General features: G+C 42.4%; 2 protein-coding genes across 2 annotated transcripts in view; both read left to right on the top strand.

Annotated features, from left to right (window-relative positions):
- The window catches only part of LOC144519998 (eukaryotic translation initiation factor 3 subunit E-like), a 28,743-nt gene extending 21,613 nt beyond the window's left edge, over window positions 1-7,130 (top strand). Inside the window, exons 12-14 of the mRNA XM_078253578.1 lie at window positions 4,247-4,349; window positions 5,205-5,339; window positions 6,961-7,130. Coding sequence (XP_078109704.1) covers window positions 4,247-4,349; window positions 5,205-5,339; window positions 6,961-6,996 — 274 coding nt within the window. The 3' untranslated portion in view covers window positions 6,997-7,130. The remainder of the gene's footprint in view (window positions 1-4,246; window positions 4,350-5,204; window positions 5,340-6,960) is intronic.
- A 5,185-nt stretch (window positions 7,131-12,315) lies between these two features.
- Window positions 12,316-26,662, top strand: part of rspo2 (R-spondin 2) — a 74,207-nt gene continuing 59,860 nt past the window's right edge. The window contains exons 1-2 of the mRNA XM_078253577.1: window positions 12,316-12,787; window positions 13,088-13,407. Coding sequence (XP_078109703.1) covers window positions 13,308-13,407 — 100 coding nt within the window. The 5' untranslated portion in view covers window positions 12,316-12,787; window positions 13,088-13,307. The remainder of the gene's footprint in view (window positions 12,788-13,087; window positions 13,408-26,662) is intronic.

Here is a 26,662-nt window from a genome sequence, read left to right as displayed (position 1 = left end):
AGCCGAAAGCGAGGTTGCTCCAAATGGCTTGGAGTCTCCCAAACACTATCATATGTTAGTGTTTAACAATGCATTCATGTTAGGCCAGCCATGTTAAGAAGGGGGCTATGTTAAGAAGGACCTTCCTCTCTTCTCTAACAGAGTTAGACCTCAGTGCCTGACCCTTCTCTTCAAGTGTGAGGTTGGTATTGAGACCCAAAGGAGTCCCCTAGCCTGAAGTCGAAAGCTCAGGAGCCAGAGTGAGTAAGGGGTCGAAATGAAAGTGATCCCCTCTCCCCCAAGGAATAGGATCATGGTTGTGTAAAATAAAACCAGTGATGGAGGCAGTCTGCTTGGCTTGAGGGCCAAAGGATGTCAATAGTGTAGGTTGTTTAAGTCCGTCCCTGCTGCCTCTCATATCTCCCTCCTTTCCTCTCTTTTCTTCCCCTTTTCTTACGTTCACCCTAAGGTTTAAGTCGGTGTAGCTGCTGTACACCTCTCAGAGAGACAATGAGATAAGTAACCCTCCTCTGATATACAAATGTCCTTCCTGGGAGGAAAACATTGCCAGACTTGCTTTTATAAATTAGATTAGAGGACTTTGGCTGGTGCAGGCCAAGGCCCTGGGCCTTTTGGGGCACTCTGTGTTCCTGTGTTGTTCTGCACAGATCACGTTTGGAGGGGTTAGGGGTTAGCTTAACTCCCCGGTGAGGAAACCAGATCATGTTTGTTTTGATCATCATATCTGACCTGGACTTGACTGACATGTGCCCCCACTTTACTGAATTGCCAAACAAAACACCCAGTACCCCATGCGCAGCAATCACTTAATCACACGGGTAAAATGGGAACCAATAACAACTTTCATTCAAAATTGCCTGAGATTACTTGATTGTTGTAGTAAGTAGGTATTGACTATTGTTTTTGTAGTTTCACGCGTGTGTGTGTGTGTGTGTGTGTCTATCTATCTATCTTGTATTGATTAAGCTATCATTTACTCTACATTAGCAAGATTTAGGCCTGTGGACTAAAATCCTGTGAACACCGACATGTGTTATCCATCACAACCTTGACTTGCGTCATTACAGGCGGACACTTTTTTCAAACTTGTTAGGTTCCCAGTAATAGGAGCAATTTCATTGTCAAGCATCATTTTCTCCAGGTTTTGATGACCTGAAGTGTAATCAGCTGTCCAGCAGAGCTATGCTATGTTAGCCGTTTGTTGGTGTGAGTGACAAGTTGATCAGTCTCTCTGTATCCCTTGTTCCCTCATCTGGCCTGCTGAGGTACACATGAATCATCTCAGAACTGGTGCTTTTCTATCTTGTTATCCACCTCCTCCATCACTTCACTGTGGTGAAAGTGGCGAGAGGTATGCACTGTCACTTGGAAACCCTATTTCGCTCATTATGCTGAGGCAATGCTTTTATTTGTTGTTTATGCTTTTGATGCCCCATCCAGACACTGACATCATTTCATTTTCCTCCTTTATGTGGTTTTGCCACCATTCAGGGGTTCGAAAGTATAGTCTTATTTATTTATTTTTAGCCTTGAAGTGAGGCAGACATTATCACAAATCCCAAAGATTACTTTCCACCAAAAGAATGTCTTAAATAAGTCTGACTCTAAGAGCGACAGTTAAAATAAGTAGGGCTGTCAAAATAACGCGTTAATTTTGATTAATTAATCTGAGAAAAAATAACGCTTTAAAAAAATTAACGCAGATTAATCCATTCCATATTGATGTTTGCATACAGACGAAAATCTGGTGCCACTGATATGTCTGCGCTTCTCTCCGATGCTCTGAAACAGACGTTACAGGAAACACAAACCCCGCTGCATGTGATGCTAGTTAACACTATACGCGACAGCAGCTAACGTTAGCCTACCGCTAGCTAGTTAACACTATACTCGACAGCAGCTAACGTTAGCCTACCGCTAGCTAGTTAACACTGTACTCGACAGCAGCTAATGTTAGCCTACCGCTAGCTAGTAGCTGGATTAAACACGGTTAAAATGCTGACAGCTAACGCTGAACGGTGTAAAGTGTGACTGTGTCTACTCTGTAGAGGATTCAACACCGGGATGTAACAATCTGCAGCTGCCGTCAGAGAAACAACACAGACGGTGCGTTCAATGAAACTGGTAAACTACAGTCTCGTGGTGCATTTGAAGTTATTGTAAATGTCCTTTTCCTATCTGGTTGTTGTTTTTGTCGTTCAACAGCAATTTACTAGTGAAATAAGTTATTGTTATACATTATTATTATTATTAAATCATTTAATTTTGACCATATGGCCTTAGCAATAAACGTCACCAACTGTTGTTTAGTACCCTTTTTTTTTCTTTTCTTACTTTCTTAAAAAGTATCGGTTCAGGCACCGTTAATTATGTATGCGATTAATTTCGATTAATTAATCACAGAGTATGTAATTAATTAGATAAAAAAATTTAATCGATTGACAGCCCTAAAAATAAGTAATGCAGTTGGTAGGATCTGTGTTTGCTGAACCATGGCGTGAGGCGCATTGTCTGGGCAAATTCTAGCTTACTCACTGAAGGAGTCTCACAAAATGTGATGAATGGACCAGGAAGTGATAATTAGTAGAGTAAATTGTTGTTGTTATATAGACCTTTTCAACCCTATTATTTTGTACAAACACACACAGGCTATACACAATGACAAACGGTATAAACCTACAGTATTTCATTAAGTCTGTGCGTTAGTAAGGTTTTTCAGGGGTGAGAGGGGTCTGTGTCTTGCTTTTGAGATGAGAGTTAGGGTTGCTGTAGTAATTGTGGGCAGTGCACAGAGGGGTGAGTATATTTATTGGGGCCCTTATATGAAATGCGGTAGGCGTGGAGGGTGGTGGGGGTTAGAAAAGAGGAAGGGGGCAGGAAACGTAGGGGGGGGAAGGGGGTCTGTATGGGGGTATCGAGGGGGTCTAGTTATTTTGAAAGCCACAAGGGAAGCCAGCTGCACTGGGGAAAGCTTTGGATCAAAGAATCCCAGCCACCCTCATACCTCCCCTCCCTCTACTGTGACACATCCGTGTCTAGCTGTATCAAAGAGCAGGCCGGTCTCCAACCTGGCTTTCATTTTGAGGGACAGTCCCTGTTTGACCAGTGTGTCATGACGAGTTTTAGCAGCCAGGTGGGGAGAAAGTGTGTCCCGGACAGAGGTACAAAAAATAAAATAAAAGGATAAGTAACCACAGAGGCTCTCAACATGGGGTAGTCCCAGCACTTCTAATTGAGTTATTCGTACAAGTCTGTAAATCAAGCTGCCATTAGTAGAGGCCCATTAGAAGTGTTTTTCGGGATGTTTCATCTTGTACACCTTTTTGCCTGAACACAATAGGTTAGCCGTCTATTAATACTGTTAAATGAAAATAATGACTAGTCACTTGGCACCTAATGTTCACCATCCATCATAATGTAGTGTTGACAGAGTTATTTGATTCCATTCATTACATATTTCATACATGCATCAACACTTTAGACATTTGTCATTTGAGCAAGAATATAGTAACGGCTGTGTGAACCTCAACATGGGCACAGCAGTGAGCTTTAATCTAAATGCTAATGTCAGCATGCTAAAACGCTCAGAATCACAATGCTAACATGCTGGTATTTAGCAGGTATAAAGTGTATGATGTTCACCAACTTAGTTAAGTGTGTTAGCATGATAACATTTGCTATTAGCACTAAACACAAAGTACAGCTGAGGTTGATTAGTTTTGCAGGTCATAAACCATAAGACTAATTAAGATTTTAAATTGGATGATTGCACTAGAGGAAAGGTTGTGGGAATCACCAAAGTAATTAGGACACACTGTCTGCGAACCATGTATGACTGTACAAAGTAACTGCACTAATCCATCTGGTAGATGTTGAACGAGCCATCCATAGAGCCATGATGCTAGCATGGCTTAAAAAGTTAAAAAAAATATAGTGGAATCTGTAAGCCAAGGTTTTAATGCATGGTCGGTGCAGACTTGAGGTTTGATTTGCTAATTTGGTACATCACAAATCTAAAGCACCTGTGATTTTGGAGAGTAATTCATTAACTATATGAGGTCTTCACATATGGTAATATTAGTCCCATGTCAGCAGTGCTATGGACTGATTCCTTAGCCAGGGTCGGCATCCTTGGGTATTCTCTTCATTTTCGGGACAAACTGTCCAGCACTGAAACAGACCTCTGTACCCTTTCTGTTGCCTGATGCCCAGGTTAGAGCCTCATGTCACTGTGTTTCCTCAACAGCATGCTGGCAGACAAACTGAACATGACGCCCGAGGATGCTGAGAGATGGATCGTCAATCTTATCCGCAACGCCAGGCTGGATGCAAAGATAGACTCCAAACTGGTGAGACCTCCTGTCTTCTTCCTCAATCAGTGGGCTCCACACTTAACTGATTAACCAAAGCTTTTTAAACAGCCCTTTGCAAATTGGCAGTGGTAGTAGGACTGGGCAATATATTGATATTATATTGATATTGATATATGGGACTAGATATCGTCTTAGATTTTGGATATTGTAAGATGACATAAGTGTTGTCTTTTCCTGGTTTAAAGGCTGTGTTACAGTAGATTAGAGTAATTGTCTGAACTTACCAGACTGTTCTCGCTGTTCTTTTATTAGCCTTTACCCACTTATTCTTTATTTCCACATTACTGATGATGATTATTCATGTTTTTACATTTACAATTTAATCTCATTGTTAAAATATTTTGTGAAAGCACCAATTGTCAATAACAACAATATCGTCGCAATATCGACATTGAGGTATTTGGTCAGGAATATGGTGATATCTGATTTTCTCCATATCGCCCAGCTCTAGGTGGTAGTGACGGCCATACAGCCCTTTTAGATGCTCCTCCTGTTTGAGGCATTATTTATATCCTGATTTTGGGATTGAAGGGTACACTGTAAGGACATTGTTAGCATAATATTTCACCCTTGTAAGGTCCTCTGTGTGAGGCTCCATGTTGAACCTGCATGCTTTGGCATACACATCACAACAGTTCTCTGTAATCAGCAAATCATAGCCCAGTCCTCCTGAATGACATAGAATTATCTAGATGTGCCTACATTGGATGGGTATAGGACCTATGCAGCCTCTGGTTGGTGTTTGTTGGATGGTGTGTCTGCAAGACCAAATGTGATTGGCTTATCGGTCGTTATTGTGAATCTGTTGTCCACTTTTGTCCATATTTCTAGGGCCATGTGGTCATGGGGAACAACGCCATATCACCTTACCAGCAGGTGATTGAGAAGACCAAGAGCCTCTCGTTCCGCAGCCAAATGTTGGCCATGAACATTGAGAAAAAGCAGGCCCAGAGCACCAAGAATGAGGCGAGTACAGCACATACTGTACATGCAAAATGACAAAATGCACACAAACCTCCCATCCCAGCTTGTCGCTGAAGGCAACCATCCCTTCCTTAACTGATCAGATTGCTAGGTCAACATGAAGTCAGGGCAGTTCAAAGTGTCTCAAATGATCAGCTCAAAAGAACAAGGCTAAAGAATGTTGAACAACCATCAACAAAAGCTCTCTTTACACGAAAAAGCCAGTAAGAGCAAGTTTAACAGAGCTAACGCTTTCATCCCTCCATTGCTCTTCAAAGGCCTAATGACAAGGTAGGTTCCAAACAACCATAAAACGATGCCTGCTCTCTGTGACTCAGCTCAGCAACGTAAATAAGGTGGACCCTCACACTAGCTTTTGGTGAACATTACTTAAAACCTGGAGTTCCCTGCACTTAGGACCTGTTGCAGATGTCTGGCTCAGAGTCCACTCATCCCATTTAAGTGTGTTTTTGATGTTGACCTTGTGTGTTTTAGTGGTATGTAGACTGCTAAAGTACTCCCAACTACACAGAATGTAATAATCACGCACATACTCTGAACTGGAGCTCTGAGCTGCTAACTCCCCATTAGGCCTGCACGATTCGGGGGGAAATATGAATCGCGGTTTGTTTTTTTGTTTAGAATTGATTCTGCCTCGATTTTCTGCCACGATTTTTGTGTTATGTTTATTGCACACATGAACCATGACAAAACAAATTGGCAGTACCAAAGATTTTTTTTTGGCACCGATAGCACATTGGGCATCACCACAAGCCTGTAAACATAGAGGCTTCAATGAATACAGAAAATAAAGTTCATACTGGCCATTTAAGTACAGTAGGCTACCAGAAATAGTGACATCTAACACATTGAACTAAATATGTCCCTGTTACAGGCTCTATCGAACTCCCTGAACATGTCTTTACATATTTAAGACATGTTAATGTCAAATGCTTTCAATAAAAAATATTAAAATAAAATTAAAATAAATGAATTGAAGGAAAAACAAAACGGTAATTTAAAAATTAAGTCGCGAACGGGTGAATCGAGATCACGATTTTATAACGATTTATTGTGCAGGCCTACTCCCCGCTCCTTGAAGACGTGCACGTCTGTCAAATCAGACAGATTGGCCCGACACCTGACAGCACCAAGGCCACGGAGTTACAAGCATGTTACATTGTTTAACTTTTTAACTGTGCAGCACTTAAGTGGCTATCTTTTGATCTGCTCAAGTACCCTCCTCCCTATTGTTTGAATATCTGCAGCAGGAGTGCTGCCATAACCCTGTCCTGTTAAACAGCAAATCCCCCCCCCCCTCCCTCATTAAGGAGTTTTTGTAATTAGACAAAAGAGGCTGCAAACAACTCACAGAGTACCATTACATCCTGCTGTCCTCAAGGCTACAAATCACTTACATATAGAGAACATTTACTGCCAACCATCTGGGACGGCTGCTCAGGGTCCCTGTCAACCCACAGCAAAACGTCAGCACTTAACTGCTTGCACATGTATGTTACTTTTTTTCACATTTCCCACAATCAAACGGCAAAATTTTGTTTTGATCAGTCTCGGTGATCCACAAATGGTCTAATTTCACGTTTTCTTCACTCTTTTCTTCCAGACACCCAACTGGGCAGGTCAGGAAACTGGATTTTAGCCACACACCGAAGATGAATCCATCCTACTCATTGTGTTACATTTTTTTTCCACACTTGTATCTCAAGGAGCCCAGTGCTGTTTTGCACTCTGTTCAAGTCATCACAAATTCAATAAAAGTGACCAACAAAAGCATTTTCACCCATGATTGCCTTATTTCTGGACATTACAAACGGCGGTTGAGGTTTGAGTGGTCAGACCTTTTTGTATCGGTAATACTTGATGAAGTTTTAATGTGCGCATTGAGTCACCGAGTGGGACAGTTAAGACTGCTGCGTGTGATGCGGCTCGTGTGCACAGTAATGATGAATGGCTGTTTAGTCTGTTGGTTTTATGGTGTTTTAGCGGTTCGCTTCACCGTGGCAGGCAGTCTTGCTGAGTGGGACGTCAGCTGGAGGGGGCAAACAGAGGTGATGTACAGCTACCAGCGGTCACGCTCTCTGCCAGTCATTCTGCCCATCTGAGGACGTAAGAGAGCCATAAAGAACCATTAGCCAGACGGATGCAATCTTTTAAATGTCCCACCCCACCCCCGCTCTTCTCTGCTTTCGACCTTCTCATAACTCGGTCTTCTGCCTCTCTGTCCCTCCTTTTTTATCATAATTGCTCACAAACAGGCTTTCATTTCTTCACATGCTTTTCATTTTCTTCGTCATACATGTAATTTAACTACTAAACAAGGATTTTACGTAGACTGGGGATGCACCGAATCCAGATTTTTGGGGTTCGGCCGAATACCGAATCCACTGGTCAAGATTCTGCCGAATCCGAATACCGAATCCTACTTCCATCCTCAGTCCATTAACACAGTAAACACATTAATGAAGTAAACAACGTCCACAGCAGTGTATTTTTGTCCTTTTCTGTCCTTCCTTTGCCGTACCTGAAGTTGCTGCATTTTGGCTGCCTTCTGTAGATTCCTTCACGCACAACTCGTATTCTTTCGGATGTTTCATACGCAAATGTTTTAACGGCGGCGATGTTGTGTATTGTTGAGGGTCCTTGCCACCACGAGACAAATCGGCATTGCAAATGTAGCTTGACTTGAATGGCCTTCTTTTGACTGAAAGTACTGCCAAACAACACTTTTTCTGCTCACGAGTTCCATTTTCACTTTCTCACAGCCTGCTGCATTGAACGCTCCACCTACGTAAACACGTTCCCGTAATCAACTTCGGCGTCATTACGTCGACCAGCGTAACGCGTGTAGTGCAAGCGTAGTGTTCAAAGGTTCAGCAGAAACCGAACCCCGTCAAAAAGCCCAATATTCGACCGAATCCTGGATTCGGTGCATCCCTGACGTAGACATACACTTGATTTATTAGGCTGTCAGTCTTATCGCTACATGAAGTGAACTGAACAATCATCGGAGTGAAATGTATTTTCTCTGCATACTTTTAAAATAGTCCTGAAGAGTGTTCAGCCCTTTAACTGAACCAACTGACTACACCATAAATCATTATAACGTGATTATAGAACTGTGGCAAAAGAGGGAATGAAGCTGCAGTGCTTCATGTTAGTGAAAACTGTGTTTTGTGCAGGTGGTTTATTCACAGACGGAGAGCATGAAGCTGCAGTCATTCAGCACTGCTCTGTTTTTGTTTCCATTTGTTTTGTTTTTACCTATAATAAGTCTGTCCCGCCAACCGCAGCGCTTCAAGGTGGTAACTGCAATGTGTCTGAATGGCGACGCTTACTAAATGGGTTTTCATGAATAGAACTATTAAAAAAAAAAAAAAAAAAAAATTATCTTAAAAGCATTATGACCTGAAGCCCCTGGGAATCTGGTTTCAGATCTTAGGTTTGTCTCTAACATTACTTGTGGCTATAGTAACTAAACACTTAAAGTAGAAGTTCTGAAAACGACGACGATCTGGAAGACTGCTGTCTCTGTCCTGATGTTTTTGCTTTTGAGGATTTGGCACCCAGCTACACATACTGGGGTTGAGCATGTTGATTTATTATCTTATTAATAGTTTAACGGTCAAAAACTCTTCTTCTCTTGCTTGGTTGGATCAGAACCTTACGACTATTTTAATATTGCTAAATCCTGATCCTTACTTTGCCAAGGTTTTGTGTTTTGTTGTTTCCAACAAAGCCCCGCCTACTTAGAACCATTGAGAAGAACACCGATTCAAAACTGAAATCTCTCAGATGAAACAACCAAAACTGTTCCTAATGTAGGACCCTGTGGCTTAAAGGAGACGCTGATGGAAGCCTTTAAAGTGCTCATATTATGCTCATTTTCAGGTTCATAATTGTATTTAGAGGTTGTACCAGAATAGGTTTATGTGGTTTAATTTTCAGAAAACGCCATATTTTTGTGGTACCGCACATTGCTGCAGCTCCTCTTTTCACCCTGTGTGTTCAGGTCTCTGTTTTAGTTACAGAGTGAGACGTCTCACTTCTGTTCCATCTTTGTTGGGAGTCGTACATGCGCAGTAAGTACTGCTAGCTCGTCAGTTGCATAGTATGAGGGAGTGCCATGTTAGCAGCTAGGTAAGCATTATAACGTGTTACAAAGTGATGCGCGTTTGTCACGGAAGTAAAGGCTGGACTACAATAGAGCTGTTTGGAGCAGTTTGTGAACAGTGTTTTCTGTTGGAGATGGTAACTCCCTTTGGGGTGGACTTTGGGCTTTTTCACTTTGTAAACCTATAGTGCACAAAAAGATATATAACACAATAAAGGAAAGGGGAAAAAAGCCAAAAAGCATAATATGAGCACTTTAAAAGAACATATGTCTTTGTTTCTTTGGAGAATTTTAAGATCATTTTGACTTTGTATCAGCTGTGTGTCCAAGCTGACTTACAGTCTCTGTTCTCTGTAAAGGTGTGGAAAAACTAACTTTTTACAGCCTACAGGGGTTGAGAGCTGCATATTCAAAAGGTTTTGGATGGGCTTTAATATGTCATGATTAATTATTAAATATTTGGTTGGGGTTCACAGTTCATTCATGATCTTGCATACAGCAAAACATTCTCACCTGAAGGTTCATTTATTACCTTTTCTAGCGCTTTTGACCATAACACATGATCTGTGTTTAAATGTGTCTTTTAATATCCATTTTTTTCCCCCAGTTCCTTTTTATTCCTTGAGGTAAGATACAACTAGATTCATGGTGACAATAAAATGCTATTTGTAAGTGTAGGCTGTAATGTGTCCGCTGTGTTTGTGAATGTCATGTTAGAATATTTCTGGACATTGAAAGTTTGCCTCCTTTTTCATTTGGGAGCCACAAATATGGAAAACTGCTAAGTATAACTTGAACTTTCCCAGTTTGCCTTATTCTCGTCCTCTCCTTGACATTTTTGAGATTGGAGGTGACCACTGTTGCCCGGAACTTATTTTTTTTGTTTTCCTTCTTTTCTTTTACCTTAGTAAAGTGTGACACAACAACCCAAGCTGAAGAGCGTCCAGTCTGGATCTCTGATGGACAGGGTGTACAGCAGCTCCTCTCATTGCTCTTATGGCAATGAGAGGGCTCCGAGCCAGACCATCCAAATGCTGACGTCACCTCCACTTATGTGCACTGCAACGAGTAGGAGGGGGGGGGAAGGAAAGGAGAAGAGGAGAGGAGGGATGCAGAGAATAAAGTGATTGGTTTACCGGCCCCCTTCTCCATGACACATGAAAATAAAAGTGCTGGAGGCCTAAATTATCACATTCACCTTACCCGTGCACTCTCAGATGTTGTTTTAGAGAGGAGTCCAAACCAAAGGCACTGCCTGCGGCTAACAGCCCTCCTGACCACAACGTCTGTCACTGCTCTCTCTCTGGAGAAATAAATAAACAAAGTCAGGACAAAGGTCACTATAGGTTTTGGCAAGGAAACAACCACGATTCCTTCTTATTTTTTTCTTTACATATTGTTAAAGCCCCCCCCCCCCCCATTTTTTTTCAATCAGTTCCAGTGACGAAATGGAAACTTGTACGTGTGTGTGTGTGTGTGTGTGTGTGTTTTTTTTACTGCCTGAGGGCAGAGAAAAAATATTTTTCACTGGTTTCTCTGCTGTTTAATGTGTAAAACCAGCGTGTAAATGACATTTTGTAATATTAAGATGGGAGGTCTGTGTGATCTCTGTGAGGACACCCAAGGTAAAAACTGTCTCATAATAATGTTTACACTAAAAACGGTTATCTTTTCACACATTCCCATCATTTTTTTTTTTTTTTTATATATATTCCATTGTCTTCCCTTGAAAGTCTGTGTTTTGTTTTCTTCTTGGCGTCACACTAGTCTGATGCAGAATTACTAATATAACTTCCTAACTTAAAATAATTTCCTGAAATAAAAGATTAAGTGCCACACCTAGTGGCTGAAGGGGGGTAGAGCATTCACAGCTTGGACTGCAATCAGAATGGGGAGCAGTTGAGGGCGATAAAAAAAAAAACAATCCGGAAACGGTCAGTATTTTTTATTTATTTTAGTTGCTCACATGTATACATTACTAGAGTCTGATTCTTGCCCTAGGAGCCTCTGTCACTAACTTCCATAACTCCACTGTCACATCTTTTCTCTAATTTGTAGTTAACGAGCAGCCAGCGTTGCTCCTCCCATAGGTAAATTGGTTCTGACTGAAAGACAGTCTCTGCCTCCACTGGCCACCTCACGTGTCTCCGTGGATGAGGTCGCGTGGGTCAGTGTGTGAGGGGGGGGGGCCTGCCCTGGAAAAAATGATTTATTCATGTCCCACAATTACAAAAAAAAAAAAAAAGATTATCATTATAATCATTTATTTCAGAGGAGTGTAGTCCTGGGTGCGCAGTAAAAGGCGTGACGAGATGGTTGACTTGCGGGGCCCACATCATTACGCACAATATGTAGAAAATTGCTTATTTGGCCAACCTCTAATTATTGAAAAGGGATATCGTCAGAGGAAAAAAGCTGAACTGAGATAGACTGTGTCGCAATTATTCTCTCCTTTTTTTTTTTTTTTTTTTAAAGATCTACAATTGAGACGGGTCACTACACTTCAATTTGAAACGAAGGCATTTATGAAGGGAAAAAAAAGTATAGTGTTATCATATAATTGGGAATTGGGATTCCCATTGAAATATTAAAAGAATATTCTGGATCTTAAAATAGCCAGCAATAAAGCCATTTTTGCCCGCCACAGACAAGCTGCAATCCCATATCCCTTTAAAAAAAAAAAAAAAAAAGATTAACTTTTTTTTATCCTGTGGGATGTTTCCAGCTTTTTACGCTCACTAGGACCCAGAGGCCACCTCGTACCGCCACTGTGGGTGAGTGCGCGTGGGGGGGGGGGGGCAGGAGGAAGAGGAGGGTGGGGGGAGATTAACTAAATGTCATCTTCAACATCTTAAATACGAAGAAACCCAAAACTAGAAAACATCCACACGTGACAGCGGCACGGCGCTATATGAGGAAAAAGGCAACAAGCATCAGGACCAGTCGGGAGTCAGTCAGCGCTCAACCTCAGCAGCGCGCAAAACGCACTCTCACTTACCGGCTCTCGTCTTCCCTTTTGAAATAAAGCAACACATGTGAGTTTGTTTCTGCTGCGCTACAGGACACGGAGCGGACAAGTTTGAGTGAGGGACCGCAGGTAAACGGAATCTAAGTTTTTTTTTTTCAGAGAGGAGGGAAGGAAATCCCCTCCTTTTCACCGTCCGCGACCACCTTTTTCCTCCTCCTCGGACCTCTGTTCTCTTCTGGAGACGCAAGTTTCTCACACAAAGAGGGATGCTGCATGTTCCCGAGCCGCACTTGCACTCAGAGGGAACCTAAAAGTAGACCGGAGCGGAATTAACACCTCATCTGATGCAAGGTATACACCGACACGTTATTTTAACGGAGCGTCTTGGCAACTATTACGCACGGCTATTGCGCGTATGTTTTTTTTTGTTTTGTTTTTTTGGGAAGGGGCATTTGAGCAGCGCGCATTGCCTTTGCATCTGTGATTGTTCCAACTTCAAACACATTAACACACAGAATATCTATTCCTTTGTTGTTGTTTTTTTTTATTAGTTTGAATCCCCCTCTTATCACCCCACTCATCATTGTTTAGGAAGGTGTTGATTTCATTACGCTGTTATCACAGTAACCTCCTTTGTCATTCTCCCCGCAGCGCACCAAAGCGGACACTTTTAGTGACTGGAGGATCAGCGCGCTTCATAAAATGATCCCAATCGGCGGCGTGATAACATGTCGCATCTCGTCTGATGTTTGACACATGTTGAGGATCGACTAAAGAAGAAACTGGAGGAGGACATAACAAAGTCCGAGAATTCATCCCGAGCCCTGCTGGCACCTTTTTACTGGAGTCCGAACAACAGATCGCCGTCCAGATGCAGTTTCGACTCTTCTCATTTGCCCTGGTCGTGTTGAACTGTATGGAGTACAGCAGCTGTCAGGCGCCGTCGCACCGCTGGAGGAGAAACAAAAGAGGTAACACGGGCTTGTCTTTAGAGCAGCATCCAGCGGGCTGACTTTAACAGATGGCTTAAAAGAGTTTGTGTGGGTCACGGGAGGCAACAGCCCTGAACAGGGTTGCTCTCGCATTCTGTTAAACGGCCGCGTGTGCACAGCGCACAGAGCAGGCGGAATATTGATCACTAGCTCCGTTTGATTTATTTTAAATGCACAGGTGAGAGTTACCGATCCAACACATCTTATAGTCTAATCCAGGGACATTCCAGAAATTGACGCTGAAAGAAAATTGTTATCAAGCCACAATTTAGTCTCGCAGCACTTGATGTAATGAATCAACCTTAAAAAGAAGACTTTCCACATGATGTAACGATTTCTGAGCCGGTAGCTAATGCGTAAAATGTGCGCAAAATTGGCCACGCGTGTGGCTGTCCAAAAATGAATATGAAAACATGTTGTGTCATTGGATTGGCTATGTATTTAAACCACGTTGCCAGACGGGCTATTAACGCTGCATCCCCGATTTTGTGGCACCAACAAAGAGGCTCCCTAGTATCCCCTATATTATTTACATGTGAAACTGCTAAAAAGCTGCTGGTGCGGATCGGTCTATAGAGAGCTGGCGGCTTAAAGAGAGGGAGGGGGTCGTATTGTTGGAGTTATTTAATGAATAGATACGGAATCCCCTTCCTCTGACTTATGAATTGCACATCTCCACTCCAGCCCCCTAAGCTGGTTTTAATTGATCTCATAACCACTTTGAACAGTTGGTAGGAAACCCGCATAACAATCGCTCAGCGGAGGCGCAGGAGTTGAGGAGGGGATCAGCCCCTTTGTAAACACTGTTCTATACTCTGAATGAATGAGGAGACAGTGGGATTAGGAAAGTGGCCCCCGCCGAGCCCTCCTCAGACCCGTGACATAACACATCACCAAGGCCCTCGGGGTGACCATGAGAGAAGGCTTGCGCACGGGGACCGTGTTGCGGACTTTTGGGCAGCGCTAAACAGTCCGCACATTATGGCAGTACAGTATAAACATTTCAAGTCAGGAGAGAGAGAGGGGGGGGTCTTGCAAATTGTAAGGCAATCACATATTTAATCATATGCGCTGCGTGCCAGGGGGAACCTCCACACTCTGCGAGCCCTCCACTGCCCATCTGCAAATAATCAGGCAATCACTGCGGGGTACTGGCACACACACGTTTTTCTTCTCCTGTGTGTGTTTCTGTCTTTCTTTCTCTGGTACTGTGTGATCTTAGATAGCATAAGCAAGATAGAATGTATTTTTCTTAGTATGCTTGATCTTTATTTTTGTGGAATTGCTTCGATCTGGAGGGTATTTTTTGGATGGTCAAGCAGCAAATCAAACAAGACATTTGTCTTTCGGTGCCTCCTTATCTGTGTGCTGTGTGAGAAAGAGGGAAAGAGAGAGAAAGGGAGGGGGGTTACCAACAGGGATGAGATCAAGAGGTTAACCTACACATTTGACCTTTAAGAACAGCTCTAGGCTGAGCACTATAAGCTACACATTGTTACCTCCGGCTCTCAGAACGGATGTTACACTTGTCAAAGTAATCCCATGCAAATATGTACAGGCTCTGCCTTTACAGTAATGTTGAATGTGTGTGTGTGTGTGTGTGTGTGTGTGTGTGTGTGTGTTTGAAACAGCAACTTGGGCAAAAATTGCCATTTTTTTCAAGCAGTGGCAGCTGGCCAAGTTTTTGGTATTTGCTTCCTTCCTTTATTTATCACGGTTATATTGAAAGAAGCCTGTGTAAGAGATCATTGTCCAATAGGCCCAGAAATGCTTGAATATTTTTCTAGCCCTCAAGGTTCCTGTGACAGCTTTATACACAGCCTGTCTGGCATGCACGGAGAGCTATCCAAACCGTTCAGGAGTGTTGAGACCCAGACGGGTTAGAAACTCAATTTGGCCATACTCGGCTCCCGAAGCATAGCTGTTTCACGGGGAAACAAAACACATCCTGCATAATTTAACAAATGTCTTGTCATTTTTAACATGCATGAAAAAAAAGTTTTCCCATGAAACACTGTGTGTGTGTGTGCATGCAGCCACATGACCAATTGAGGTGTAAGGGATGGAGATGCCATTATAATTAAGGGATGTCAAGGAGAAAAACGGTCATTGAGTATGACTGCAGCCCGCTGAAACGTATGACTAGAGGCAAGATTGGGATCTTTGTGTGGTTTCTGGGCTGATCTTGTCTCGCTCACTCACTGCATGGCATGACCCAACCTCCCATTTGGCTGCGGTAATCTTTTTCACGTAAAACAGACAACAAAACATATTAAATGTACACCTCCTTACCCCCTGTCCTGCCCACTAGAAGTGGGGAAATTATGCCAATGTGCCCTTCTATGATATCATAGCCAGACGCAAGGGTATTACTTTTCATTTTTATTCTCTGGCTAATGATGCCACCTGCTGACTACATAAAATCAGGCTTGAGTACCAATGCTGCCTGAAGGAACAGAGACACACAGTGTGGCCCTAAGACGTTTAAACAGGTAATGAATAGGTAATAGCAGTCGTGAGTGGTGAAAAGTTGCCATGTGATACTGTCTACCCTTCCCCATATACCCAGAAATCCATAATTTGAATTCCCAGCAGGCCACAGCATGTTTCAGATCATATTCAACTGTGTTACAGCCTAGCAGGGTGGGGGGGAGTGAGGTCAGAGGTGCATGACATTTTGTACCCATGATGACCGTCGGCAACAAGGGTGTGTGTGGTGACTTTTTTATCCCAGAAGACACAGCAAATAGTTGTGATTTGTGGCTGACTAGATAAAGAATCCCATATAAAAGAGTGTGGAAACGTGATACTCACTGTCACTTGTGAATTGACTGTGGTTTGTTGATAATAAAGCAAAAAAGATTGAATGATTTGGAAATTCTTAAGTCAAATGCAGTTCTTGGCTGTATGAATAAAAGAAAAATAGAATCTTTGGATGAAGATAAGTAATTCAAACACTGTGGCCTCTCTTTCTAAGCCCTGGAAATCAGGCCTCAATGTGCTGAAAGCTCACACTATAGTCCCAGGTTTGTGGGTGTAAGTGTTAATGTTAATGTTGGAAGCCGGTACTACAGTGCAATATAATACATTGATTAAGTGCCCAACGGGGAGGAGAGGGAACACTCCAAGCAGCTGCTTTCAAACCAGCCTTGCCACTCTTGCCTTTGGAAAAAGTGAAAAAGCCCCGTAGACGGCACCTGCTAACAAGGCTTTCTCACATGATGCCGCTCAAATCCAGGTGAAATGAGCCTCTTTTTTTTTATTCTGTTAATCAGAAAGAGTTTCTTTATTTTACTCATCGCTTAAAGAACTTGGAAGAAAGAGAAAATCCCGCACACTGCTCTTGCTGCAGCATCACCGTTTATTAAATAAATGGTGCAGCATAAATAAATGGTGGTTGTCCTTTGCACCTGCACAGAAGAAGCGTTTGGATGTGCAACATTTTTCTTTAAAACTCACAGCTTAAAGGAAATGCCGGAAAGTGATTTGAGATATGACAGCGTGGAGCAGGTTGTGCTGGTTGAGGAGAGGTGGGGGCTTTTTTAGGGGATGAGGAAGGCATATTTAAGCAGATCAGCTGGAAATGGCTGAATGTGAACAGCATCACCTGAGAGGGATTACAGCGAGCCGAGCCTTGACCTGAGCCTGAGCTCCAGCCTCAAGAAACAGAGCTCTGTCTTTTCTCTCCCAGGCCCCATCAGCCAAGCCTCCATAAGTGTAAATCTGTGTGTGTGTGTGTGTGTGTGTGTGTGTGTGTGTGTGTGTGTGTGTGTGTGTGTGTGTGTGTGTGTGTGTGTGTGTGTGTGAAAAAGAGTACAAGGAGACACATGTACACCCTGCAGGTGCAAGTTCCTGATGCTCTAATCAAGACATCAAGTCCAGAACAATGTATACCCCCCTCACCCTCACCCACCCCCAACTCCTCGACCAATCACGTCCACGGTCTGTCTTGGGGATTATCATGGCCATTAAGGACAATGATTCACTTATGCGCTGTATTGATAAATCACATTAGTCTGACCCAGCCTCCGAACTCTGTCGAAAGACTAGCTCCTTGTTTGACCTACTAACCCATGCATGTCGATCCCGGCCTGTAGCGCAGCTCCTGCTCCGAGTCACAGCGGTATCAGATGAAGCCGGTGAAAGGCTCCTCAGTGCGCTCATGCCATGTTACACTGCAGAAAACCCCAGCAGTAGAAAAAAACATGCGGTGGCATGAACTTCCTACTGGAGAGAGAGAGAGAGAGAGACACAGGGAAATTCTTTCGGGCACCACGTAACAAAGTCGGGATGATCTGTTTCAGTTTTTCTCTGTTTTCCCCTCAGAAAAAAACCCCCAAACAAAAAATGTCTTACCTGTAACCTAAAAAATATCAATTAATCCAAATGAGTTGAATTGGCTAGGTGATCCCTTATCCCACGTTTTTATGTAGCAGGTTTGTGACGTGAACAAGACAAGGAGGTGGGAGACAGGATTTATATTTACCTATCAACCTTTTTGGTGTTGCTCCATGTTTCAGTAGTTCACATGGATGAGAAAGCTTGTTTTGTAACACTTCTGCAGGCTTCCGTCTACCACACCACAACGAAGAAACATTCATTCTGAACAGATTTGGTCCCTGAGGGGGAATACACGAAGGGATCTTCTCTTCTACCCTCAATCATTGTCATCAGAGAATCCCAAATGCCGGCAAAGCTAAATGCCAAACAGATGGTTTTATTTCAGGCTACGTTTTACCACACTGTAAAACTTCATTTTTTCTTTTTCGGAAATGTGAAATAAAATGAAGTTATTATATCAAAACGTATAAAACACTCCATATTTCCTCACAGTGATTGGAACCTCGAGCTACCGAGCAGCAGACAAAAACTGCAGTGTCCCTCCTTAAAGTGCCCATATTATGAAAAAAAAACAGTTTTTCTGGGATTTGGGGTGTTATTTTGTGTGTCTGGTGCTTCCACACGCATACAAACTTTGAAAAAAAAACCATCCATGCTGTTTTGAGTGCGATACGGGTTTCTGAATGTGTCCTGCCTTCAGTCTCTGGGTGAGCTGTTCAAAATCTGCACTGCTTTCTACGTAACTAGCCGAGACGAGGGGCCTAGGGGGCTAACCGTTAGCATGTTAGTGCTAGCATGCTAGCTCGTTCTCAATGGCAAAACACTGCTACAACACACAAAAATTCACCCTAATCTACAAAATAAATTGTATAGAACTACTTACATGTCCCTGTTCTGCAGGTATTCCACGCAAAGTTGAAAGTGTGCTCTCGTTTAGAAGAAGTCTCCCGGCTAATCCTGCCTTGTACAGGCCGAAGTTGGAGAAACAGTTAGCTAGCTCATGTAATCCTTACCTAGCTACTGCGCATGTGTGACTGACAACAAAGATCTTACAGAAGTTGTGAGGTCTCACTCTGTAGCTAAAACAGAGACCTGGCAGTGTGAAAAGAGGAGCTGCAGCAATGTGCAGTACCTCAAAAATATGGTGTTTTTGGAAAATTAAACCATGTAAACCTATTCTGGTACAATCTCAAATTACAATTATGAACCTGAAAATGAGCATAATATGGCCACTTTAACGCAAGAGCAGTTTTGTAACCCTCACCTATGCTTGTTCCCCTCAATTGCACACTCCCCTGAATCAATTACACCTTAATACATTTCCTTATAAAGCTACTAAATATGACCAGGCAATTTGGTCCGATTCTCTCAAGTTTATTGGGCCGTAAAAAATTCTAAGGTGGGAATCATTTCTAAGTGCCACACATAAAACAACACAAAAGGAGCATTTTTTCAAGAACAAAAAAATGACTCATACAAGGGCTTCGCAGGTAGGAGAGCTGCCCAGAGCCGGAGATGGAGCCCCTCAGGCTTACACCCAAATGCATTTCCAGACTACTTACCTCTCACATTACTAACACACACCTCTAAAAGAATTCAGTGAAGAGCTGTTTAGAGGTTATGACGTGGGGACAATAGGCATCCATTGTGTTTTGGAATGGGAATTGTTTAAAAATGAACAATTTCCCCTTTGCAGTTTACAAAAAAGGTAACTAAATCACACTTGAACCTAAACGTGGACATTTTTGAAAATCCACGTATTCGCTTATTGTCAAGAGTTAGATGGGAAAACCGATACTAGGGCTGCACGATATATGCGATATGCGGTAACATTGTTGGACATCGCGATAACGATATTACTTGCTATAAATAAAAAGATATTGAAGTGTACTCGTTTCTGCATTTCTGCTACTTTCAGTATTGTGCTGAAATACAACGAATTGCTTGTTGAATTTAAAACAAATAAAATGAAATCACCGCCAACATTTTTTTATGGAACACACTGAATTGAATATACAGGGCACCATTGAAAAGACAACGACAGTTATATTTTAAAGTGCAGTTTTCTACTCAATAAAAAAAAATCGTCTTTCGCGATGTGTGTATTGCGGCAGTTATTATTGCGATCACGCTAAAAAATCTATATATTGTGCAGCCCTAATCGATATCACTCTCATGTCTGTGCGTTCTGTCTACATATTTGTGTATATGAGGTGGAAAATAAACAGGATTACAAATTGGTGTCTTTAGTAAGCACCACATGTTATGAGTGAAAACTAGTTAGCAATTGACCCGAGAAATACTTAGCTTAAAAACAATGAACTGTTGAAATGGTTAGCTAAAAGTAGCCTAATGGATAAACTGTTGAAATAGTAGGCCAGGAGCGTGCCTATGTTCCCACATTTCTAAGAATTTGTTTTTCTTATTTCTAAGATTTCTTTTCAAAATTAGGCCCTATGTTCCCACAGTTCCCACATTTCTAAGATTGTTAAATTAGGCCCTATATTCCCACATTTACTTTTGCATAAATTTGTATCAGATTGTATCCCCCTTTCTCCCAATTTGGTAGCCAATTACACCCAACCTATCCAGTAGTAATGGACTACAGATGGAATGTAACCCTAACCCTAATATAGGGCCTAATTTTAAGAAAAATCTAGAAATGTGGGACTATAGGGCTGTGGGAACATAGGGCTGACCCCAGTAGGCCAAAGCTAAAAGTAATGAAGGAACTGTTGTTCTATTAGTTAGCTTAAGCATTTAACTGCTGATGTCTGTGCGGTCTGGTCTTTGTCTAGCTTAGCATGAAGACTGAAAGCAGGGGGAAACGGCTAGCCTGGCTCTGTTTAAAGTTAACCAAATCCACCTACTTGCACCTCTAAAGCTCACAAATTAACCATCATAGCTTGTTAGTTTAACGCAAAAAAATCTAGTGTGAACATTAATCCTTTTAGTATTTCTTGGCAGAGAGCAGTTGCCAGGGCAACCAGATGAGATTCCAAGAAGTTTGTTGGTCCCGGCCGAGAAATAATCCAGCACATAACCCCATGTGAAACTTAATTCATGAACTATAGAGGTGTTGATGAAGCCACGCTAGCTGTTCCCCATCTTCATGCTTAGCTAAGCTAACTGGCTGCTGGCTGTACCTACATATTTAATGTACAGACGTGAGAGTGGTATCCATCATCACATCTGACTCTCGGCAAGAAAGTAAATAAGTGTCTTTCCTGTAAACTACTTTTTATTTAGTAACTGAGTCTATCTGACAGGCCATACATTTGATTTCTCACCTGCCCTAAAAGAGGCGTAGAGATTTAGGGATCCAGGGGCCCTTGGAAGGATGCTTAATGTCTAATGTTTCTGGAAAAGGCTGCACTCTGAATCTGCCCTTGTTTGCCATGTCGGTGTGTTCCTCTGTGTGCGTGCCGACTAGTACCTACTTTGCATCGATCTGCAAGGCCTGGAAATCTGAAACTCAAGGAGGCCGCTTGAGAAAATACACAGACGAGTGCAGAAACAAACACACACTCTAGTTTGGCGCTAAAGACTTTTTGCATCAATGCCTGTTCGGATGGCTGCCGCTCTATCAACAGCGAGGCATTAGGCTCTGATCGCTACCCCCGTGCCCACCCCTTAACACTCGACAGATGGACAAGACTCCTTTTTTTTCCCCCCTCTCCCTGCTTTTATGGGATCTCTAATTATGCTTACACGCCACATCAAAATAAAGCTCAGCATGCAATGCCTTTGGTATGGAGAGGAAGTGAGCTGGTCAGATGCAATAAAGAGTCTCTATGCGGAGCTCGCCTGTAATTTACCCACCCAAGTATGGACATGGAGAGGTAAAGGTGCAGCTGCCCCCACTCTCGCATACTAACTGTCTGACGTATCCATCTGTCGAGTCACAGCAAAACTGTGGCATTGATATGCTTCAAAATTTTTTTTTTTTTTACCAATATGATGATGAAGACGTGTGAAAGATGAACCCAACACACTTTAAAAGACGTGGAAATATGTGACAGGACATATTTGCCCCACCCTTGATGTATTGGAGCCAGGGACTGTAGGCAGCCTCTATTATGGTTTTGGCTTAGGTTGGGGTTAATGATGGTAATTGAGCACCCTTAGATTAAATGAAGACTTGCCTGCGGAATTAGGCCTGGACTAGTTGGGACAGGAACTTTGAATGCTACAGTGGTTAAGGTTTACACTGGATTTATTTTTTTTTTGGTTCATGGAGCTGTGTTGAGGCTGGCTTGTTCCTCTATCTCCCAGCTCTCAGGCCCTGTAGTGTGAAGAGGGGAAGGCGTCATGGCTGCCTGCGGAGTGCAGAAGCACCCGGTGTGTTTTTAATCAGGAACAAGGCTGGGAGTCATTACTTGGCCTCGACGTTGAGCTCATTGTCTCTCTGACTCGCTCTGAGGAGAGAGAGAGGAAGACAGAGAGCGAAGGGGGGAACAGAGAGGGCAACATAGCGTGCATGTCAGATGTAAAGAGTTCTTAGAGGGTCATCCCCTGAAGATTTATGTGGTCATCATAATAGAAGGAGCAAAGTGATGGGAAGAGAGGATGCACAGAGCGACAGAGGAGTGATTGAATGAATGAGACATACATCTGTCTGTTATCAGAGCAAAGCAATAAGACGGTAGATCAATTATGTAACGGAAGCTACACTACGTAATACTTTGCCTCATGGCAGCAGGGTGTATCGCTGGTTCCACCAGAGTTGTTCAAGCTCACACCACAATAACTGTCGCTCCTCTTGATGAGCTGTGTCTGTGATAAGAAAGCACTTTGTCGTTACACAACTACTAGCTAACTTGCTAGCATCCTAGATATCAAGCAGTAAGCACATCAGCCCCGGCCCCGGGTAACAGTGCTTTGTGTTACAGGTGGTTAAACCTGCAGCAACAGATTTCTTGGCCACTTGGAGGCAGCGGAAACAAAACTAAACACAACTTTGACACTATATCATTTCATAAAGTTGATGTGGCCTACTTGTTAGCAAACAGTTGCTCAACTACAAATCCAGCAGATACAGAGCAACATTAGCATTAATGTGGAGTTCTGTTTGTGGCAATGCAACAAATGTGCGTCCATAGGGGGGTCTTGTCTCCACTAGTCTCGCATTGCCAGCACTGTGGAGTAAGGTCTGGCTTTACCACACATACATTCAGGAACATTCAGTTCTTTAAACCAATCATAATCGTTTTGGGCGACGCTAAACTCCGGACGCAGCGACGGTGCCTCTGCAAAATAGTCTCGGAAAGGAACTTGTTTTGGTGGAACATTTGCAACCCGCAAAAGAAAACGTTACATACAATATAAAATGAAGTTAACTGTTAACACAATACGGTAACCTGAGCTATATAATTTAGCTCGATATATGGTTAAATGTAATATGGTCTTACCAGTGTATCGCAGTGTGTACTTTGTCCACAGCAATCCCCGCCAATGGGTCCCGAAATGTCCCAGTTAGAGAGAAAATGCTGTAAACGTATTCTTTTTAAATCTTTACAATCATTCCCTGAAAGAACCAAGCAGGCCTGCCTTGCTCCACGTTCCCAATTTTATTCCAAACTTGCCATTTTCAGCGTGTAGCTTGCTAGCTCAAAGTTTGTTGTTGTTTACCGAAGCGAACAGAGTTTGAGAACGGCAACACACAGACAGTGGAAGGTGATGCGCCAGATTTCACGCAGTTATCCTGTGAATGTACTTTGTTGATCAAGACTAGGTTTCCACCATCTTCTGAGGGAAATATGTGGCACTTTAGCTACTGATGTTAAATGTGCCACTATTTTCATCTGCTAGTTACTAACTTTGTCTGTTGTTTGGTGCTGGACAGGTAGCGTACGGCTAAAAAAACAACCTGCTGTGTCTATAAACGGCAATAATACGTGCGGTGAGACTGTTGCCGGTCGTAAAACCAAAGCAATGAGCTGAAAGATGCTAAGAAGTGCAGTAGAGTTGAGGGGAACCACAAAGTTGAATGATAATTATCTGTGTGTTCAAAACTATGAGTAACACCTTCCATATTACACATAGTCATTTGATCCATTGTTAATCTAAAACATATTTTTTTTAGAGAATATTTAAGGTTAGGATTGTCTGTGTTTGGCTTTGCAAATTCTACCATAGAAAGTCTGATTGTTACACTACTGAGTACAGCCAGACTGAATGGCGTCCTTGCTGACACCTTTCACAATCAGCCTTTTGTGGGTGGATCCAACATCTTGTCAATCCAATTACAGCTTGCAGTTTGCTTCCGTGGTTGTTGCAGTTTGCTTGCATAAGTGAAATACAGCTGGGTGACAAATTCAAGTAAAACATCTAAATAAATGCAGATGCTACAGGGCAGTGGTCACTGAATGGTTTGGTGAGAATAAAATAATGTGGATCAAAGGCTTTGTCCTTCGTAATCATCAGATCTCAATCACTTAACTAAGACACTTTATGTTCCATTCATTTATCACGAGAATGTCATTTTTTAATTTATATTCATGATAAACACTGTACAGTTCACCTGTCACTGAATGCAGTTGAGTTGTAAGTCGCTCTCCTCAGCCGAGATGTTTCTCCACCACTGGGCCCCATATCCACCAGAATGGGCTGTTGTCGTGTGGTTGTGGCCATTGTTGTAGTTTGTCTTGTTGTTGTCTGTGTTGACTTAAGCCCATGTATGTTTTTGTTCTTCGCTCTGGCTGCACGCCATGCAGGCTCAGGACACACACGCACACACACGCACACACACGCACACACACGCACACACACGCACACACACACACACACACACACACACACACACACACACACACACACACACACACACTGTAAAAAGAGTGGAAGTGTAAAAAGAGAGTAGAAATCTATTTGTAATCGGCTTTGTGCTTTGAACACAGCACATTTTTATGTTGCGCTTTGTCAAAGAGGACATAAATTGTGGTGACTGCTTTTGACTTTTCTTTCTCCATCAGGGTGTCTCACGAATCTTGTTTTAGGGTCCAGACAATGAAACAAGGCTGTGGTAGTGACAAATGCTAGACGGAAAAAAAGTATAAAGCTTTAAAAGAATAAGAAGCCCATTAACATATTCCAGATTCCTTCGCCCCCCCCACCCCTCTAGTTATGCACTTGGATTACATGTTGGCTGACTTCTCCTTAACTGGATATTATTTTATTTGGACAAGGGCCAGGTCTCAGGAGCGGCAGCCTTAGCTGTGTAAACATCTGTCACCAGCAGGAGTCTTAACTTATAGGTATCTGTAGACAGAGGTCACATGTAGTTTACATGTTTACCAGCTAATGGCATTAGAGATGGTACTGGCATGGTGCAGTAATGGGCAGTAGTGAAGTCTATTGGACAATGTGGGGCTGGTTATCATCATCAATGAGCACAAGGGTACACATGCATATGCATATGGGTGGCTAGAAGAGTACATTCCTAAAAAGGGCTTACATAACTTTACAGGTCGAGGGGTTATTTTAGCAGAATAAGAGATTACATCTAAGACGTTTTTTTCCGGACTGTTTAGAGAAGATGAGACAACTCCTGTGGTTGACTTATTGCATAGCTCTTTGGCACATCCAGCGCTTTGGGACATTGTTGTAACAGCAGCCAATACATGACAACCCAATTTGCTGCTCATTTGTAGCAGTAAACACTGTGGCGTGTAGGCACAAGACAGGTACAGCTCCATGCATCTGTTGCTTGCATGTAATGATACACTTAGCGACCTCATGCCACCCAGAGATTTTTGGATGCGAGTCTCTGTTTCTTCATCCAAAAGTTACTTTTATCGCAACATCTAACACCTTTGTTAGATTCGAGCTCACCTGCATACCAAAGCTCACTTTCTTTTGTGGCAACAGATGACATTTCTACAGCCAGAAGCACGCGTAGTACTTTTACTGAAAGGAAACTATCTTTGCACCACAGTCAGTTCAGTTGAGTTCCGTTTATTCTTTGTCCCAAAAGGGCAATTCATCATTTTCATTTTGCTTTATGTGCTCCATTTTGGCCTGTGGAGGCCACTCATACTTTATGAAAGCATTTATTCCACGTCTTCCTCAAAGGGCACTGTAGAAAAGACATGTTTGCTCCTGTTTTGTGGATTGTGAGAAGATGAGGCCAGATGCGATCCAGACACCTGCTAGAGCAGTCGGTGGTCACTCTTATCTGGATACAACAAAACAAACTGTATATCAGGCCTGTGAAACACCTCAGATGAACCTCTGTCTCGTGTGTGTGTGTGTGTGTGTGTGTGTGTGTGCGTGGGTGTACTTTTGGCATAACCCTATAACCCTAAATAAGTTATTGATCAAACATAGTCACATTTAAAGGTCCCATATTGTAAAAAGTGACGTTTTCTGTCTTTTTTTATTCATCATAAAGCAGGTTGAAGGTGCTATATCAATACTGAGAAAATATCAAACTGCCCAATCCACAGAGAAATGCACACAGCCCGTATTCAATCCCTTTAAACAAGCCGTCAGGACTTCCGTACAGTTGTCAAAACTATTCTATATATAGGTATAAAGTGCCACTACACTTCTCAGTCTCTACGTCATTCCCAAGCTGCATTGACGGTGCAGAGACTCTGAGAATGCAGATGCGGAAGACCACTGAAACACTGACCAATTAGAGCAGACTGGACTTTTTTGGTAGGGGGACTTAAACTGAAAACTGAACGTTTCATACAGAGGTATATTCAGACAGACACTATGAGAAAAGAAATGTGTTTTTTTTTAACATTAAAGCATGTAAATATGTTCTAGGAGAAAATCTAAATACAAGTATGAAGCTTAAAATGAGCATAATATCGGACCTTTAATGACAACTGGAAAACATATTGGCTGGTGACAGTGAAAATATCAGTATTAGTCTAATATTTAA

Source organism: Sander vitreus, chromosome 6, assembly GCF_031162955.1.
Source record: "Sander vitreus isolate 19-12246 chromosome 6, sanVit1, whole genome shotgun sequence".
NCBI classification, from domain to species: Eukaryota; Metazoa; Chordata; class Actinopteri; order Perciformes; family Percidae; genus Sander; species Sander vitreus.
Note: the sequence above shows the minus strand (reverse complement) of the source record. Positions and strands in the feature narration are given on the sequence as shown.